Here is a 21,080-nt window from a genome sequence, read left to right as displayed (position 1 = left end):
CCCCATTATAGCCTAATGCTTCCATGCCCAGGGATATTACTTTGCATGCCTAACCAACTTGGGCTATCCCAATATAACCAGTTCATTGGCTCATCATGGATTAACAAATGATAATTGATTATGTGCTTATAGCATACAGGGGTAGGCCATATGTCCTTAAACTATTTATAAGCCTCAGTGAAGTAAATATGGCAGACATTGGTACTTGAGGGTAGCTAGCAGCCTAAATAAGTTGTACTAGAGTATTAGATCTGGAGTTAGGAAGATCAGGGTTCAAATCCTACCCCTACCCTGCAGCACTGTTTTTCCTAGATAAAATGTAAGCTTATTGAGGACAATTATTCTATTTTTGTCTTTGTATTCCCCCACCTAGCACAATATCCAATGCATAGTAGGTGCTTCATATATGATTGATTAACTCTGTGTGCATGTGCATGTGTAGGTAAGTTACAACCACACTGAATCTTACTTTTAAAATAGGGATAATATCCGCAGTACCATCTCATATGATTGTTCTGAGGTTAAATAAGGTAAGATATATAAACTGGTTTGGAGCCTTTAAAGTGCTATTTAAATATTGGAATTTTGTGACTAATAGCTATAAAGGAAAAAAGAATAAAATTATATTAGCCAATGCACATAAAAATAGCTCATATAAATGAGGTAATAGATGTAAAACTCTTTGCAAACATTATGGCATTATGTAAATATCCACTATTATTATCATTACTCTTGTTATTGTTATTGGAATCATCTCATTCTTCTTATCTAGTTTGATGGAGACTAACTGGAAATTAGCGAGCACTGGGTTCCCATGCTACTATTATTCTTTTGTGTTGAATGGTCACTGAACATTTGCACAGTAAGATAAAATGACTACTTTTTTGTATTTGAATAAAAATACGAGAGGTACAACTTCTATTGTTTCATTGAAAACACTTTTAGGACTCATCTAGTATCAGACAGGATGATGGGATGCCATGTACCATATCCTGCTCCCACATGGTTTTAATTTCTTCTGTTAGGTTATTTTGCAAGATTCACATTCCACATTGAGTATCTGGCCTGGTGATGCCTATTAAAATATTTTTCTAAAATTTTTATGGATCATTGTGATGTCCAGGTCACTGTGGGCATGAATTCTATCCGTAGTAATGGTCCACTTAAAGTATAATTTATTTTTAGGGATATTTTCTTGTCTGTGTCTGTAGTATAGGAATTTCTTATCGGTTTTTGAAACTTAGTGATGTATGATTCTAGCCACTAGGTTGTGTCTTGTTATGTATTCAGTAAGTGCTAAAAGTTTTTACTCTACAGGGCTGTGTTGAATAGTTTCCATCATTCCCTTGAATGATGTGAATTATATCTGGACTGCTTAAGGATAAGCTTTTCATTATGATGATATGATGTTAATTGTGATCTGCGACCAAAGACATAGAAATGTCCCTTGATCCAGCCCTTTCAATATGACAAAGCCAATCTGCTTCAAAGGATATGTAACCCCATTAAATGTGTTAATTATTGTCACAAAACTTTAGTTGACATTTAAAGCCTGTTAATAAGGGCTCTGATGAGTTGTTCTCTTTATATCATTTCTTCTACCTCTGAGTCTTTGTGAATGGCAACCTACATGCCTTGAATGCCCCACCTTCCTCATCTCCGTCTCTTAGAATTCTTTGCTTTCTTCAAGGCTCAGTTCAGACACAATCTCTTATGGGAAACCTCTCCTGATCCCTATTTATAATCCCTATATTTGCTTATCTGCATGTTATATACAGGGCAGTTAGGTGATGCAGTGGATAGAATGTTGAGCCCAGAGTTAGAAGACTCAGAGTTCTAATCTGACCTCAGAAATGTACTAACTGGGGGACCTTGGGCAAGTCATTTAACCTTGTTTACTTTAGTTTCCCCATCTATAAAATGAGCTGGAGAAGGAAATGGCAAACCACTCTAGTATATTTGCCAAGAAAACTTCAAATGGGGTCACAAAGAGTCAGACACAACTGAGACTGAAATGCTGGTATATACACTTTCCTCAGTCCTTCATGATTGTAATTTCTTCCTTCTGTTTATTATTTCCTATTTGTCCTGTTTAGTTTGTTTGTACATATCGTTTTGCATTTTGTCTCTCTCGTTAGATTGTGAGCTTCTCAAAGGCAGGGCTTCCTTTTGCCTTTCGCTGAATCCCCAGAACTTAGCACAGGGTCTGGCACACAGGAGGACCTTAATAAATGTTTATTGACTGAATAGCATGCAGTAGATTGTAAGCTCCTTGAGCGTAAAGACTATTCTCCATTATGCCTTTGAATCCCCAGTGCCTAGCATAGGGTCTTTCATACATTGGGGTGATTAATTAATGCTTGCTTAATAGAATTGAATTTATTAAATATCCCTCCACATTTAGCTCATGTTTTATGATGACTTATACTTTTCCACTGAATAGGAATCTAATAAATCAAATTCAATCACATTTTGCAAATCTTAAAGTGTCCTCAACTACCTAAGTAGTAGGTAGTAGGCCTAGTCTTTGTATTAGTTCTAGTAGTAATCTGGAGGAGAAACTGGCCCTTTGGTTTTTCTCTGGAAAAGAATGTGCTTTGCTAACATCCAGCTAATCCAAAGACATTTAATTTCTATTTAGGGAAAAATATGGCAAACTATAGAATATCTAGAGGAGGGTCATCCAAAGGGTTTCAAAATCAGACAACAGGAAGATTAATCGGAGGAATAAAGAATGGTTCACCTGGAGAAGAAAAGTCTTGGTGGTACTGGGAAGTGGGTTAGGGGAAGGGAGGGCATGGTAGACACCTTTAAATATTGCCAGGAGCTATATGGTGGAAGGATTAGACTTTTTCTTCCTTACCCCAAAGAGTAGGAATAAAAAAATGGCTGGAATTTATTTCTAGCCAGATAATAGTCAGATTGAGACTTGAGGTCAGTCAATCAATATGCATTTATTAAGTTCTCACTATGTGACTAGCATTGTATTAAATGTTGAGTATACAAAGAAATGCAACTACCAATTAGTTATGGAAAGTGAAATGAGTCACTTCAGGAGGTAGAGGGTTTCTCTCACTGGAGGCCTTCAAGCAAAGGTTAGGTGCCCACTCAGTAGAGATCTTTTGAGAGGATTCTTGTCCAGGTATGAGCTGGTCTTGATGACTTCTGAGGCACCTTCCAACTTGGAGAGTCAACAATTCACCAAGATACAGTGATCAATGTCCATGAAGTTATGTTTAATAGACCATGTACGACCTGGGCTTTTATTCTAACGAGGATAAGATACTAATTTGCACAGAAGTAATGAGCAATTGTTGATAAACAGCTGGAGTCAGCTCAAATCTGAAAGTCAACTGTTAAAGTTTCTGTGTGAGTACTTACACCTCAGAAATTAGCAACATTACAAATCAGGGCTTAATTTATTGTTTTGCTGATTATCTAGATTTAAGAGAGTGATAGAAAAATGTTAATAAACCAGGTTAAACTTAAAAGAATGCCTTGTGCATATTTTTGCCAGAGAGCTGGTTGTTAAACATATGCCAGAACACCCCTGGTGATATGTGACCACAGAGACCATCACATGACCAGTAGAAAGGCATCCTACCTGATGACCGCATTTGTCAAAGCATCCGTATCTGAGGCATTCACAAGCAGCACATCTGACCCAGTTGGGGCATCTTCTGAAATGGTGGCAGAGTACATCTTGTGGGCAAAGGTAGGGACATTGTCATTGACATCATCGACCATGACATTCACAGTGCCTGTGCCAGTGAGGGCAGGAGACCCTGAAGGAAAAAAAAAAAGCAAATAAACCAACAAAGGCAAGTCTTAATGCTGAAACAGTATGATTGATAATGCTAAAGAGCTGTCTTAAATGAGATGACAGGTAGTTCACATTGTCACATGAGCTATTGGTTCTTCTCTATAGAGTACTTTTCCTCTTCCATTTCTGTACAGGCTGTCTACCACGTCTAGAATGCACTCCTCCTTTTTTTCCTCCTTTTGGAATCCCTAGCTCTCCTCAAGGTCCAGATAAAATACCTCTTCCCTAACAAGGATCTTCCTGGTTACTCTAGTTGAAAGGGTTCCATTCCCAACCCCACAAAAAATTTTTCTTTCTTGAATTTATTTTGTATATTATTTATATTTGTTTGACTTTATAAATTATTCCTCCCAAAAGAATGTTAAATTCCTTGAGAGCTGGGGCAGTTTCATTTATTTTTTCTTTCTACCGTCATCCCCTATCATAGTGTTTGACACATGGCAGACATGAAGTAAATGCTTATTGAATTGAATTATGCTGATATTTAATCTGAACATTAAAGCACAAGTGAGCCAACCAACTTCTAAGAGACTATATGAAAAAAAAAATTATAGCGATGAGCTAGAACTTAGGAGAATTATATCAAATCAAGTCAATGAATACTTACTAACCTTCTATAAGAAGAATAGAATCATCACTCAGACATTTTTAAACCTATGTTCCCTTTAACCAAAACACAGTCTCTTCACATACATATGCACTGCTATGTAAATCCATATGTGTGGTTGCATGTATAGGTATAGTTAGAGGTATTGGAACGAGTATGAGTGGAAGCATAGTGTAGTATAGAGACAGCTGGCTGCAGCATCAGTAAGGGACTCAAATTCTAAAACTGCCATGTGTATGTGTGTATATGATGCATGTGTATATGTATGTACTCGTTAATCAGTTATTTCAGTAGTGTCTGACTCTCCATGTCTCCCTTTGGGGTTTTCTTGGTAGAGATACTGGAGTGGCTTGCCATTTCCTTCTCCAACTCATTTTGCATATGTGGAACTGAGGTAAACAGGGTTAAGGGGCTTGCCCAGGGTCACACAGCTAGTAAGTGTCTGATATGAACTCACAAAGATGAGTCTTCCTTACTCCAGGCCCACACACTGAGCCACCTACTTGCACATATGCATGTATATGCATGTACATACATGTGTGTATGTTGACAGTATGCTTATGTGTGTGTGAGTAATTACATATTACCTCATGGAGAGTTTGCTATACCAAGAAAGTCACAATTTGACTACTCACTGAGAGTAGGTCAAAGACATGAGAACAAATAAACAAGAAACAAAAATCTCCAGTGTGCTTTGAGCCAAGGACTGAAAGGAATGATAACATATTTAAGTTTATAGTTTCTGTCTGTCCGTCTGTCTGTCTATCTGTCTTTGTCTCTCTGTGTGTGTCTCTGTCTCTCTCTCTGTCTCTCTCTGTCTCTGTCTCTCTCTGTCTCTGTCTCTCTCTCTCTCTCTCTCGTTTCTCCTCCCACCTCTCATATTTCCCTTTCTGTCTGTCTGTCTCGTTCTTAGGAATTAAATACAACCAGAAGACACCATGTGACACTAGAAAGATCAGGCTCTTCAACTGACCCCCAAAATTTATATAATTTTACTTTGAAATATAAATTTTCATCCTCCTATCTTGGTTTGCTTTGCTTTAAGAATTTTTTTAAGCAGCATTGTGCCAATGGATGCAACTTGGTCCTTCGATGTACTCTTAAATTCTAATCCTTCTTAAGCAGCAGCACTGTTGGATGTCCTGACTCACTAAGGAGCGTGGACGCTAAGGCCCACTTTAGGTTTTGATCCTTGAGATCCTTCCTATACTGAAGTGTCAATTTCTATAGGACTAAAAATTTCATCCAGAAACAAACAACCTAGTGGAGGAGGAGTAAGCCTAAAACATAGGTTAAAGATTCAAACAACAGCCAGGGGTCAAAGGTGTAGAGACAGTTGGTCATTGTAAACATGAGGCTCCAATTAAGCCCAAGTCACTTCTGGTGAATCCCAACATAATCGAGGGCAGTGTTCAGTTTGGGCGAATCTGATCATGATGGATGACATGGGTGGATGCCTGTTAGGGCAGGCTTATGTAGTTTCATCTGGGATTGATTTACAGGAACCAGATGCAGTCAGAAAGAAGGGACAAAAGGCAGTGGAGTAGCTGCAGTGTAGATAGAAAGTCAACTCACCAGGAGTATAGGATGTCGAAAAAGCAGCAAAGTTTGCCTGACAGCTGTTGAAATGTGAAGGATTGGGTTAATGCAAGAAGAAAGGAGGCCAGCAGAGAAAGGGGATTCAAAATTCAACTTTACAGCATGTGTGTAGATCGTGGATTTTGCTGATATACCTCGAGTGGGGATGTGAACATGGGCCAATGGTTAGAAAACCACTGTGATGATTAGCCGCAAGTCACAGTAAACATTTTCAAGTCTACATAGCTTGTTAGTAGGAAGGGGATTAGGGATAAATTTGTACAAAGCTTGTATGATAGCCATAGATCACATCTACATGGTTCTGTGAGGTTTTCAAAGCTCTTTACTTATGTTATTTCATTTCATCATAATTAAGAACTATAGCTAAGAAATATCAAAGCACTTTACACATACATGTCATCCCAAAAGTCTTAGTGCAGTTTTATGCCATATTATAATTACATAGATCTACAGATATAAAATGCACTAAGACTTTTGGGATACCCTATATTACCTCAGATCTTCACAACAACCTTTTGAGATAGCTGCTATTATTATACCTCTTTTGCAGATAATAGTAACTAATGGCTAGAATTTATATAATGCTCTAAGGTTTGCAAAGCACTTTCTAATATTATTTCATTTGAGTCTTACAACAACCCTGGGAGGTAGAGGTTATTGTTATCCTCACTCTACAGATAGGAAACTACCCAAGGTCACACAGCTAGCATCCAAGGCAGGATTCAAACTCAGGGCTTCCTGACTCCAAGTCCAATCTTCTATCCACTGTGCACCTAGCTGCCTACAAATGCAAGTACAGTGAGGCTGAGAAGTTAAGGAATATAGCTAGTGGATGTCTAATCTAAGATTCAAACCCAAGTTCTCCTGACTTCCAGTCCAGTGTCCATCTACTGCTTATGTTACCTCCCACAGTATTCATGCTATAACCCAGTGGTTATTTCCATTGTACTTATATATACTTCTAGGTCTTATATGGGTTATAGTGTACAATCCTGGGATACTCAAGTCATTCTCCCAATGAGGACTGAACTTCAACACCACTCAAACATGTTTTCATATCCTGAATGTCCAAATACAATTCAATTTTAAATATGTTTGGAGGTATCAAATAGCAGTTACTATAACCCAAAGAAATATGAATTAAAATAACATTGACTCAGACTTGTGACAGGTATGAGGTGAAGTCTCTGTAGCAACATAAAGTCAAATCATAAGTAGGAACTGGAAGAAACAAAGGACCAATTTGAAGAATGAAATTCTCATCCAAGATAAATATTTCAGTGGGAATAACCCAGGAATGCACATCTGTTGGCTTCCTGTATTGAACTGCTAGAGGCAGGGGGGTTGGCACTGCATTCTGGGACTTGGGCATAACTTTGGAGTGATTTGTCTTGTGTAGTCACTAGACTTTATGCAAACCCATAAAATGCTAAAATATATTTTTCCAAAGGTGGACCACTGAATTTAAGGCAAACATCACTGAAGTACACACAAGTAACACTTTATAAAGTGAATCCTCCAAAGGCAAGGACAGGATCATAAATTTAGATGTGGAAGGGTCCTTAAAGTCCATTGAATTCAGTCACCTTCTTTTCCAAATGAGGAAACTGAGGCTCAGAAAAAGCAGGCCTACCCTCGGTACCACTCTTCTTCTCCATGCTGTAAATAATTCTCTTCTAGCAATAGTCATGTCCAACATGAGAACTCTCTGATATGCTATCCTACCTTAGGCTTTGTTCCTGTGAGGCTCTGTGCCACCCAAGAAAATGCTAAGCAGCAATTACACAAATGTGTCTTCACATCAGTACCCAATAAATCAGGGCATGATGACGGCCTGGCAAAGCTTTTAGTGAGGACCTTTGCAGAAGCATCAGTACCTCCCTCCCCCATCAAACTGCAATTTCCTTTCTCTGCTCAAGGCCAAGGTTGACCCTGGTGCTCCAGGCAGATGTTCAAAGTCCCTCATTAGAAATGCTAATGAGTGAAATTTCCCCCTCATCTACTGATCAGGCTGTCATAGAGATGACCCTTGGTATATCAAGTTGACCTGAAATTTTCAACAGAATAGTTCAGCAACTCTTCTGCCAAGCATTAAAAGATAAAGGAATAAGGAAAAGCGAGTAACTGAGCAAACACAAATATATACATACACACACACACACATACATACACACACACCCCTATATATACATAGGTATATGTATAGGTGTATATATGTCTATATAGGTGTGTGTATATATGCATATACACATACACATATACATATATATATACATTGTGTGTATATGCACACCCACATACAAACACACAAACACCCACACCTGCACTCATATATACATACATATATATATATATACATATATATGTATATATATATATAATATATCCAATTTCATATATTTTTACATTGGAAGATCATTGAACTTGGAATTAAAAGACCTGGATATGTCACATCACCCTCACTAATTCAGGTATATGACTCTAAGAAATGTGTTCAATTCAGAGAGAAGTCAGATTCATATGCTGGCCCTGCTACACACTACCTGAGTGACCTTGAGCTGTGGGCTTCAGTTCCTTCATCTATATAATGAAGTGACTGGAGTAGTTGCTCTCCAAGGTCCCCTTCCAGCTCTAAATAAGAGGTCAGCAAGCTATGGCCCAAGGGCCAGATATAGTCTACTACATGTTTTTGTATGGCCCATTAGTAAGGATTTTTTTTGGCATTTTAAAATAGAGCTTTATTGTATTTTAAAATGTAAAATACTTATAAAAATGTCAGCTGATTTGGCCTTCAGCTAATAAGTAGTTTGCCAATCCCTGCCTAAATCTCTGATCCAAAGACCTAGGGCAAGTCTCAACATAAGAACTCAATTTCCTCTACAAAATAGTAATTGCAATACTTTTTACTGAATTGATCCCAGGATCTTGTTGGGGAAAAAAGCACTTTTTAATAAAGTATCAAACAGGAATTTCTATTGTTGTTGTTGTTGTTGTTATTGTCATTCATTTTGTTCTTATTTTTTCCTATGGAATACAGGTTTAAAGGATACTAGGGCTTTACTGGTGTGTGTGTGCGTGTGTGTGTGTGTGTGTTATACTTAATTTTCTGCAGACATTTGCACGGGCAAGTAAAATGGCTGCTTTTTGTAATTGAATAAAAGTATTAGGATGTAAGCACATATTCTGTAGGCTCACTGAAAGCATCTTTGGTACAACTCCCACAGCAGACAAAGCTTCAGGGATAACTTGGACCTCATCTTGTTTCCACATAATTTTGATTTATTCTGCTAGGTCTCTATATTTTGAAACCTTTTTTGTTCCATATAATTTGGAGATTATAAGTAGTTGGTATGGCAACATCTATTAAAAATGTTGTTCTTAAATTTTTGTGGGTCACTGTTATTTGAGGGCAATTGTGGGCAACAGTTATGTCTGTGGTATTGGTCCACTTTTCATACAATTTATTACTTAAACTCTATATATGTAATTCTGGAATTTGTCATCTGTCAGCACATAACAGATAGCAAGCTTCTGACATTGAATTCTAGCCTCTAGGTCATATCTTTCTAGGTCCCTGGTAAGGACCATTTTTTAACAGTGTGCACTCATGGTATATTATCTCCACCATTTCCTTGTGGGATCCACATTGATCACTAAGGTTCAGGTCCTTAAAAATAAGTACAGTTTCTGCTGGCAAAGATATTTTCCTAAATTACCATTTTAAACCCTCTATTTCCCTTTAAAAAATCCCTGAAACTTGGTCATTTGCTTGATGTTCCAATGTCAACAGGCCAAACACCTGTGGGAAGCCTGTTGGCAGCAGACAGAATATCATCAAATAATGGTTATAGTTCTTACAGATTCTTGACCTGTTTATCATGTACTCTAAGAAGATTGATCAATGCTTTTTCTCCTCTTTTTCCATGGAAGTGTTAATATCTCTATAACTATTCTAATGAGGCAGAGGTTTTCTTAATATCTGATTTTTTTTTCTTTTTTTCTGGTTACAATACTCTCCAAATTAATTATCATCTATTTTAAAGATCAATTAGGGTACAGTGAGACTATTTCATCCATCAATTCAATATAACTAATGGATAACAGTTTCTATTTTTTGTTGGACTAAGGATTTGTTTTAATTTGATTTAAAAGCTTAAGGAATTTATACTCATTGAGTTGAATGACATTTTGATAACAATGGAGAGAGTCTGTTCAAATAGTATTTTGGTTAAATGACATAACATGACAATATCTATTTGTATGTCAAACGATTAATAAGATGCTTTGGTTCAACTCGTTTAATTTGGAAGCCATGCTTGGTTTTATTGAGGAGATGATGAAGTCTAGGCAGAAGCACAAAGGGTTTAAATAATCTCCTTGAAAATTGACTTGTTTTACATGATTGCACATGTATAATCTCTATCAGATTGTTTGCCATTTTAAGGAAAGGGGGAAAAGAAGGAGGGAGAAAACTTTGGAACTCAAAATTTTTCAAAAAATTGAATGTTGAAAATTATCTTCACAAGTAATTGGAAAAAAATAAAATACTATTAAAAAGAAGAAAAATGAAAAGAAATGTTGTGTTACATATCTACTATTCTTGATAGTACTGTACGGTTGCATAGTTTAAACAGAGCATTTTCCCCCCACTTGAAAATCAAATACTGTAGATTTTTTTCACTATATTTGAGTCTATTTTATATATTTGTATAACACGAATAAGCCATGAATATGGAACTGAGCCAAACATTTTACAAAAATTAATAGAGGCGATAGTAAAGTGCCACCATGTTTTTGAGTAGCTTGTTAATACTTGCCAAACTGATAATGAGTCGTTCTTTACACACCGGAGACTTTATGGCACAACCTTTTTGATCCTTTGGAAATACATTGTTTTCTTATAAATACTTATAGATTTTTAAAATAATGTAATCTGTGAATGCTTTATACAAATGAAATGCATTTATAATTAGCCTATTTTTGGAGGGAACTCTGGTGTTATTGTTTTTTTTATCATTATTTAACTAAAGTGGGTGTCTCATAATGGTTTAGAGGTGACCCTGTGTTCTTGAGAGTTACACCAGGGGTTCTTAGACGTCCTACCAAGTTGGAAAGACTTTACATGTGGGGCACTAGAAATGAATCCTGTGACTGTTGTCCAAGGGCTCTAATGAGGGAAGATGAGCTTATAAGATAATTGATTTTTTTTTCAGTTACAGAAACTTATATTGACTACTAATTTAAACAGTCACCTGTATTGCTGGAGAAAGTACCCATGGATGAAATCACATATTCTTAAAGCATAAATATCAAAGAAAAAAGTAAAGTAGGCATAGTATTTTTCATGAATTGTATTTGATGTAAATTAGTTCACTGATATTAGGGAGATGTTAACTGGTTTGATATTGGGAAGCATACCGAGGGTGGGATGGGGTATGCTTATGATTGACAGTATTTTAAAGCAAAATTCCTAAGTATTATTGTAAGAATACTGAAGGGAGGTGTAGCCAGCTTCTGACCATGGACCTGGCTTGCTAGTATTAGTAGGAATTGGGAGAATGAGCCCACAGTGTCTGTACAAAATATGCATACAAATACATACTCATAAAATACAAAGATTTTGGAGGGGACATTAGTAGCCACGGCAGGGAGGGCTAATAAAGGATTTACATGGCATGAACTGAGTTATAAAGGACTCTAAGAGGCAAGGGTGAAGAGTGGGTGCATTCCTTGGGGATAGCCCTTGCCAAGGGGCAAAGATGGGAGATAAAGTGTGAAGAATGTCAAGACCCTTCCAAGTGGATCACAAAACGTGGGAAGGATAGTACAGAAAAGCTGGAAATGTACATTTGTACCACTTTGTAAAGATCTTTAAAGCTACAAGGAAGAGTTTATGTTTGATCTCAAATGTCATAGGGAATCATTGGAGTTTCTTAAATAGAGGAGTAATCAGACTTGCATTTCATGGGAAAACAATCCTCTTAGTGTCTATGTAGTGGATGGCTTAGAGAGGGAAGATATTTGAGGCAGGGTGACCAGTTAGGGGCTATTACAATAGTACAGGTGAGAGATGATGAGGGCTTGGAGTAAGGTAGTGGCTAAGTTGAATGAAAGGGACAGATACAAATGATGTAGATAGAAATGACCAGATCTGGCAACAGATGAGGGAACAGTTGGAGGAAGGGGCACAAATTGTATTCTGTTTTGGACACGTTGAGTTTGAGATGCTTCTGGGACATCAGGTTCATGATGTCTAAAAAGCAGTTGGTGGTGTGAGAATGGAGTTCAGGAGAGAGACTATCGTTGGATATATAGATCTCAGCATCATCAGCATAACTGTAATAAGTGATCCCATGGGAGCTGATGAGATCACCTAGCAAGATAATATAGTGTGAAAAGAGAAGAGGGCCAAGAGCAGAGTCTGGGTAATACTCAATCTTTGTAGGTATGACTTGAATGAAGGATTAGAAAAGGGGAGGGATTGTCAGGCAGGATAGGAGAAGAACCAGGAGAGAATAAAGTTATTAAAACCAAGAGTAGGGTAGCTAGGTGGTGCAGTGGATAGCACCAGCCCTGGAGTCAGGAGGACCTGAGTTCAAATCCAGTTTCAGATACTTACGTTAGCTGTGTGACCCTGGGCAAGTCACATAACCCAGATAGCCTCCAAAATAAAAAACAAAACCAAGAGAGGAAAGAGTATCCAGGAAGAGGAGGCAACCTTCAGTGTTAAGGATTACAGATAGGTCAATAAGCATGAGAACTAAGAAAAGGTGATTAGATTTGGAAATGAAGAGATTTACTAAGTAGCTTTGGAAAGAACAGCTTCAGTCAAATTTTGAAGTGAGAATAGAGATTTTAACATGTTTAGAAAAGAGAGTAGAGGTGGAGGTTTCAAGTATAATTGGCTGAGAAGGGAAGGAGAAATATAGGATGATAGGGATTGGGATAGTGGGATTAAAGGATTTTTATTGTTTGTTATAGGAAGGGGGAGAAATAAACACGTTTACAGGGAGCAGGGAAGCATTAAAAGACAGAGAGAGACAGGAGATGAGAGAAAATAGAGCTAATAGTAGGGGCAATCTGCTGAAGAAGATGGGACAGGGTCAAGTTTTCATGAAGAGAGGTTTGCCTTGTCAAGGAAATGGGCCACCTCTTCATGAGAGAAAGGGGTGAAGAAGTTAATGGAAAAAATGGGTTGGGGAATGTGAGATGAGGAGGGTAGAAAAGAGGAGTGAACAAAACTATATTTCCATGGACAGATCTGTCATGGAATCCTTCATGTTATTAACATACCTACCAACCATCTTATTGAAAGATGGACAGCTTCCCAGGCTGTCTTGTGCCTACCAACATTAATCTAATACAACTCATATTCCTAGTTACTTAACATGTAGAGTATCTAGAGTTTCATTTACTTTCAGTGTACTTTAAAATAAATCTGACTATAAAATCAAAACTCTCCTAATTTTAGTTTCATTCCTAAAAATCATTGCTTAAACATTTACTTATTGGGTAAAAGGGGACAAATGCAATGTTTATTTTTTTTTCTTTTTCATGGGGGTTGAGGGTAGAGTGAGATGTGGTTGTGAACCAGTGATTTCATCCATGTGGGTACCTCCCAACTTAAAACTATCTCCACTACTGCAGAATGGCAATTTATCTCTAACATAGGGGCTAAGAGAGAGTCGTCTGGGGCCCAGCAAGAGGTTAAATGGCTTGCATGTGTGCTCACATGGCTAGGATGTGTCAAAGAAACAGTCTTCTTAGGCACTATGCCAAACTGCCTCTCAAATGCTCACTGCCATATGTAAAATATGGGAAATTACTTTTAAAAATTATTATTCCTTTAAAACCCATGCCATGTAGAGAAAGGAGGAATCCTAGACCCTGGAGGAAATGGCATCCACAAAAGATATGGTCGCAAAAGCCCCAAGTTGGGAATTAAAAGACCTGGACTTTCTTCCTGCCTCTGCCATTCAACTATCTCTGGGAGCTTTTGGCAAAGTCACTAATACCTGAGAGGTAATTGCCTAGATGGCCTCTCAAATCTCTTCCAGTTACAAAATTATATGATTCCAGAACATCTGTCTCAGTCTGAGTTTGGGCTAGCCTGAAATTCTCATTAAATAATTCTTTTTTTGTTGAATTGCTTTGTTAAAAGCCCATTCACCTTTCCAATTCCACACACACATGCACACACACACACACACACACACACACACACGCGCACACACACACACACACTCTACCACCACCATCACCATCACCACCACCACCACCACCATTGCCAATAACTAGTGTTTGCCATATGGCCTTGTTTTACGGGTCTTACTCTTGTAGTTAAACTTCCTGACATTGTAGCGGTTGAACTGCAAAATCAACTTGCAAACAATGATTTTATAGGGTGTTATATGCTGTTTAAGCAAGAGTTTACCTCATGACTGGAAATTTTTATTATTTCTCAAGAAAAAAAAAACAACTAGGAAAATATGCCTATTTAACATTATGTGTCGCTTCATAGGCTCATAGATTTAGACCTGAAAGGGAGCTTAAAGGTCACTGAGTCAACTTGCTCATTTTGCTCAGTCATTTCAATCATGTCCAACTCTTTGTGACCCCGTCTGGGGTTTTCTTGCAAAGATACTGGAGTGGTTTGCCATTGCCTTCTCCAGCTCATTTTACAGACGAGGAAACTGAGGCAAACAGGATTGAATGCCTTGCCCAGGGTCACACAGTTAGTATGTGATTGAGGCTAAGTCTTCCTGACTCCAGGCCTGGCACTCTATCCACTGTGCCACCTAGCTGCTCATTTACAAATGAGGAAACTGAAGCCAGAGAGGTGAAATGATTCACTCAGGATCCTAGCATCTGAGGGGGGATACAAGCACAGGTTTTTCTGACTCCAAGTTCAATGTTCACATTCAAATTCAATGCTGCAACATGCTGGAAGGTGGGATGCACACAGGAAAGTTAAAAGCAAATAACAATATCTCATAGAGTGTTCCTGATTAATGCTAATCCATTTTGAATACATTCAATCAGATATTTCAATGAATTGTCTACTCCCTCCACTTCCTAAAATGTGATGCTCAAAACTGATTGCAAGCCATCTACACCATTTCATTTCAGGTTAAATTCCAACATCCAAAAATATTAGAATTTGACAATTGGAGAATGGTGATGATGGAAAGTGACCATTTGACTTGGAAACCCAAGGTATCAAGAATCGTCTCGCTATGTCAGTTGTCTTGAAAGATGCTTTCCCTGGGATCACTGGCCAAAGGATAAATAAGTATTCCCAAGAGCACTAACTCCCTTTTTGTTTCCCTGCTGAATGTGGCAATTATGAATTCAATTAGAGTAAAGTGGACAATAAAACAGATGATAAAAAAGTAAGATCAAGAGGTGACATTTAGAAAGATCATTTGTAGAGAGAAAGCAACTAAAATTCAAGGGAAGAGAGGGGAATGTGGCTAAAACATTTTTTCCCTTAAGTACTAAAAATTAAATCAAGATTATAAAATGCTTCAAAGAGTCACTGCCTTCTAGTACATCCCACTGAGCCTATCCCACCAGACACTTTGGACTTTAGCAGACTGTCTAACATACACACACACACACACACACACACACACACACACACACTCAGTCACTTAAAAAATCCTGCACCAGAATGACCCCTAAAGTCTCTTTTCACTCTAAACCTATGGGCCTAGGAGTTCAACATTGGAGATGGAACCATGAAAAACTGGCCAATCATTGATCCTTCAGAGGTAGTGTGCAAGGATGCGGCTGGGGACTTGATAGAATTTTCTGTAAGTTCTATACGTTGTAAGAAATAGTGGAAAGAGGGTTGGGCTTGGAGCCTTTAAGCTTTTTCATTGCATGCTAGCTTCACAACTCATCTTTTTCTGTTCAGATAATAAACACTCAAAGATACACATTTTCCTCTGAGGAAGCTTTAGTTGCATCCTACAAATTTCAATATTGTCATTATCTTTCATGTGATTATTATTTCTATGATTTGCTCTGTGATTCACTCCTTGATGTGGTCATAATTTTTTCACCATTTTGGTTTGCATCTTTTACTCAAATTTCCTTTTTTCTTTACTATTTTAATGGTAGTCTATATTTATAATATTATGAATATATAAATAAAGTTATTAATTAGTAGTTAATCATTAGTAATGTTATATAAATAAATTACTATATTTGATTGCATTGATTGTATTTAATTGTTTTCAAATAACATGACTATTATTTCTGATTCCATGTATTTGATTATGGTTCTTTTTGGAACTAGCCCATTAACTTCTTATATATATATATATATATATATACACATACATATTATATATATATAAATATATATAATATATATATACACATATATGTGTGTGTGTGTGTGTGTGTAACATGTATTTTAGAAATAGGTGTAATCTTTGATATTCACATTTATCGATGGCCATAGGTCAGTCAAGTCTAATGTTTCAACATGTATTCTTATTTGTCTTTTTCTTCAGTCCTCTCTGTGCTTCAAGTCTTATGTGCCAACCATTTCCTCATTACTGTAAGAATTAATATCCCATATGTTCCTATCCTAAAGAAATTGATCTCTTTATGTGTCCAAATCAAGCCTCCCCTCCCCATCATATGGTGGACACACATGCCAGACATACATATTCATAGGAATATAGATTTAGAACCAGAAAAGACTTTAAAGGCTATCAAAGCCAACCACCTCATTTTATATATAACTGAGGCCCAGTGAAAAGTAAAGTTATTTGGGACCCTCAGGCAAGTTTCTACATGGGGAATTCCTACACTGATGAAGCCACAAGCTCAGACTAATAAACACACATATACACAACACGCTTTCATCATCAAGGAGTCTAGCCTTTATTTTTCTCTATTCTCTCCACTTGAAAGAAGCCTCTTCCTTTTTGGTGGAGGTATGGCCTCAGACTCTGCAATAACATGCCAGTAGAGCATATTATTAGGTCCTTGAAAGCTGAAATGATTTGTACCTGTCACCTGAGGACCAACCTTGTTAAGTAGGATACAGAAGTAGATATTTTTCAGCTTTCACGATTGTTAATGACCACCTTCTAAGGTATAGAGAGGTGATGGTTATCAGCAGAGTCAATAGTCATCAATAATCACGTGGGTCTTTGAATTAAAAAGAGTAAAATACCTGTTTCACATTAATTTACATTCATTGGGAAGGCGAGTCAAATGTCTAAGCTCCCAGAACTACATGACCTGCACAACCCCTGGGAAGATTTGAGCAACCTACAAATTACCTTTCACAGTCTCTCTGTTGTATCCACAGATCATTCTTGTTTTTGCAAAGCTATACCAATTTTAAATCAATTCCATTAGAAAGACAATTTAAAAAAAAATTCCTATCTGCCAGAGAGCTAGAGATGAAAACTCTAACAATATGACAGAGATTTAGAAGGGGAACATTTTTGTTATTTTTTTTCTTTATTATCATGAAATCCTTTAACACTTTGGAATTTTTTTTTCTGGAGAAAATGTTGGCATTTCAACTTTCCTAATAATTTTAGTTCTGGGCTGCATGAAGTTAGAGCAGCATCCATGAGAAGATTTCATTTTTGTCATCTTCATACTTCCATGGGCTGTGGCTACACTATCTCAATTGAGTGAGATCAAGTGCTTCAGGGCCCATAAGCAGAGCCACAACGGAACTCCTATTTCTCTCCATGGATGTCAATTATACAAGAGGCCACTAATTAGTAAAAGATTGCAGTGATAAATTGAATACAGTTGATTTCATGCCTGATCCTGCCTTAATTGGCATTTTTTCTGCCCCTTACATTCAGGCTTATGTCACCAAAGAAAAAGTCCTACCTCCTTTCCTATAATCACAAAAGACCAAATAATTGAACACAATACATTCCATGTCCTAATTAGTGGGTTATTGGAATTTCTATTGCTTCACATATTTAGTTTCATAGTTACCATGGCGGGGAAAATTCTGGCTCTTTGTTTTGAGAGCATTGCAATCAAAATTTATTAAATCTTTAAAGAAAGGTTATACTTGGTAGAAGACAAAGCCCTCTTTCTTTTAATAATAGCTAGTATTTATAAAGCATTTGGAGATTTGCAAAGTTCTCTATAAATATTATAGCATGTGATTCCCACAACAACCCTGGGATGTAGGTGCTGTTATTATCTCCATTTTATCGATGAGGAAACTGAGGCAGATAGGGATTAAGTAATTTGTCCACAGCCACACAGCTAATAAGCATTAAAGGAGGATTTGGAATTATCTTCCTGACTTCAAGTCCAGCATTTCACACTTATAGGTTTTTATGTTTCATCTGGAACCACTGGAGTTTATTGAGTGGGGGAATGGCATGTATAGACCTTTATTCCAGGAAATGTGATAGCTAAGAGGAAGAAGGACTGAATGAGGATAAACTTCAGGCAGGTAGATGATCCAGCAGGGTGGTGGTGATGTCAGAGGAGAGAAGGGGTGTGTAGGAAAGATGTCATGTGGTCATACCAATAGGACTTGGCAAATGGGGATTGCATATGGGGAGGTAGAGAACGTGAGGTATTGAGGATGACACCTGGGTTGTGAATATAGGTGGCTAGGAGGGTGATAATGGCCTCTAAACTGATAGGAAGAAGGGAGGGCTTGGGGAAAAGATGATGAGTTTTGTTTTGGACATGTTGAGTTGAATATGTTTACAGACATCTCATGATATGACTGATCACTTTTATGCTTGACTTCACTATTATTGCCGGGCACTATCATTCATCTCATTTCTTTGTCATCTAGACTCTTTGCTTTTCCTCATCTCCCAGCTGCAATCATCTGCCGTGTCCTATCCATTCCAATCCCAAACTACCTCTTGTATCTGTACCCATATTTTCCAGTCCCACCCACTACAACCATAGTTTTTAGCCTGTGATATCTGCAGCTTAGGCTTATGTAAGAATTTATCCGCCTTGGCTATCTATGCTTTCCAATTAATCAATCAACCAACAAATCAACATTTATTTAGTACTCATCTGCTAGGAACCATGCTAAATGCTAGAGATGCAAAGGAAAGTAAAAACAATCATTTCCCTCACGGAGCTCCTAATTTAATGGGGACAACAACACACAGATAAATAGATACGTAGATAGAGAGGGGAAGGCTCTAACAGCTGAGGCAGATGGAAAAGGCCTTCTGCAGAAGATGGCACATGGAAGGAAGCCAGAGATTCTAAGAGGAAGCAAAGCCCTCTAAGCATGGGGGATAGCCAATGCAAAAATACAAAGATGGGAAATCGAGTTCAGTGTTTCAAAAACAGTAACTAGACTGGTATGAATAGATCAGAGAGTGTATGGAGGAAAGAAAAATGTATGAAGACTAGAAAGGCAGAAAGGTGACAGATTATGATGAGTTTCAATATCAATCAAAGAATTTTATATTTGATCCTGCAGGTAATGGGAGTTTGCCGGTAATTAAAGTTTATTGAGTAGGGGGGGCTGATATGGTCAGACCTAAGTTTTAGGAAAATTAGTTTGGCAGCCAAGTGAAGAAAATATTAGAGAGGGGTAGAGACAAGTCAGGATGCCCAATCAGGAAGCTATTGCTATCATCCAATTGAAGGGGGATGCGGGACTGAACTAGGGTGGTGGCTGGGTAAGTGGAGACCAGGGGACTGCCATGAGACACTGTGAAGGTGCTTCCTAAATTTCTGAAATTTCAGACTTTATAAGCACTGCCTAGATTTCTCAACATACTTCCTAGGGCAGGGACATGGAGAGCTTTGTAAGTTAGGTCTTCCTAAATCAGGGAAAGATTATTCAACAGAATGTCAAAACAGTACTTCATTAGGAGGATAAAAAGTATTCATACAGTATGCAAGAAAGCTAAGTGTCCCATCTACAATGCTGTGATGACTGCCTTGCCCACAGGAGCTGTTTTGATGAGAGGCAGAATAATATAGTGTACAAGTTGCTGGACTTGGCATCAGGATGACCTGAATTCAGATCCTACCTTAATCCTTCCTATGTGACCATGCAAATTAGTAGCAAAGCATTCTATGAAGCCTCACTTTGCTCACCGCTGAAATGGGGCTAACAATATAGCAGTAGCCATCTCTATTCCCCGAGGGTATTGTGAAGCTCAAATGGGTTAATTAACACATTACAATGTTTTACATAATTTAAAGTACTATAGAAATGTCTGCTCTTAGTAAATGTTTGGTGGATTGTAATGAATTGAATTGAATTGGTAACAGATGACAAACCATAGCTTGGAATGTGATCTGCAAAGCAAGTGGCTGCTATGTTTCTCACTATCTCATCTTTGCATGCAGAAAGGATGCAGGGTATTTCTTTTTTTTTTCTTACCCCCTCCCCAGATATGACTAATGTGGGAATTTGTTTTATTTTACTAAGCTTGTTTGTTTTCAAGGAATTTTTTCCTTCCCCTCTCCCCAATGTTCTTTTCTTAGAGTACACTAGAGATAGGATTGCATGTAGGAAAAGGAAAATAACAGAAAGAAAAGTCTTTTTTATGCAAAGAAGAACACAAAAGTTAGAAATAGTCACAGACAAGAATGATAGCTTTGAAAGTTACATGTCGACTATATTATTTCGTGTAAAATCTTCTTTTACTGTTCTGTTCTATGTAGGGGAGGTTCTGGTCAATTGTGACTCATACATGGAAATGCTCATTTAAATTGTTTTGTTGTTGTTGTTAAGGAAGGAAGGAAAGAAGGAAGGAAGGAAGGAAGGAAGGAAGGAAGGAAGGAAGGAACGAAGGAAGGAAAGAAGGAACGAAGGAAGGAAGGAAGGAAGGAAGGAAGGAAGGAAGGAAGGAACGAAGGAACGAAGGAACAAAGGAAGGAAGGAAGGAAGGAAGGAAGGAAGGAAGGAAGGAAGGAAGGAAAGAAGGAAAGAAGGAAGGAAGGAAGGAAGGAAGGAAGGAAAGAAGGAAGGATGAAGGGAAGAAGGAAGGAAGGAGGGAAGGAAGAAGGAGGGAGGGAGGAAGGAAAGAAGGAAGGAAGGAAGGAAGGAATGAA

General features: G+C 37.8%; 1 protein-coding gene across 1 annotated transcript in view; it reads right to left on the bottom strand.

Annotated features, from left to right (window-relative positions):
• FAT4 (FAT atypical cadherin 4) overlaps positions 1–21,080 on the bottom strand; it is a 221,810-nt gene that overhangs the window by 71,780 nt on the left and 128,950 nt on the right. The window contains exon 7 of the mRNA XM_027854535.1: positions 3,605–3,785. Coding sequence (XP_027710336.1) covers positions 3,605–3,785 — 181 coding nt within the window. The remainder of the gene's footprint in view (positions 1–3,604; positions 3,786–21,080) is intronic.

Source organism: Vombatus ursinus, unplaced genomic scaffold, assembly GCF_900497805.2.
Source record: "Vombatus ursinus unplaced genomic scaffold, bare-nosed wombat genome assembly UNPS02010461.1, whole genome shotgun sequence".
Lineage (NCBI taxonomy): Eukaryota > Metazoa > Chordata > Mammalia > Diprotodontia > Vombatidae > Vombatus > Vombatus ursinus.
Note: the sequence above shows the minus strand (reverse complement) of the source record. Positions and strands in the feature narration are given on the sequence as shown.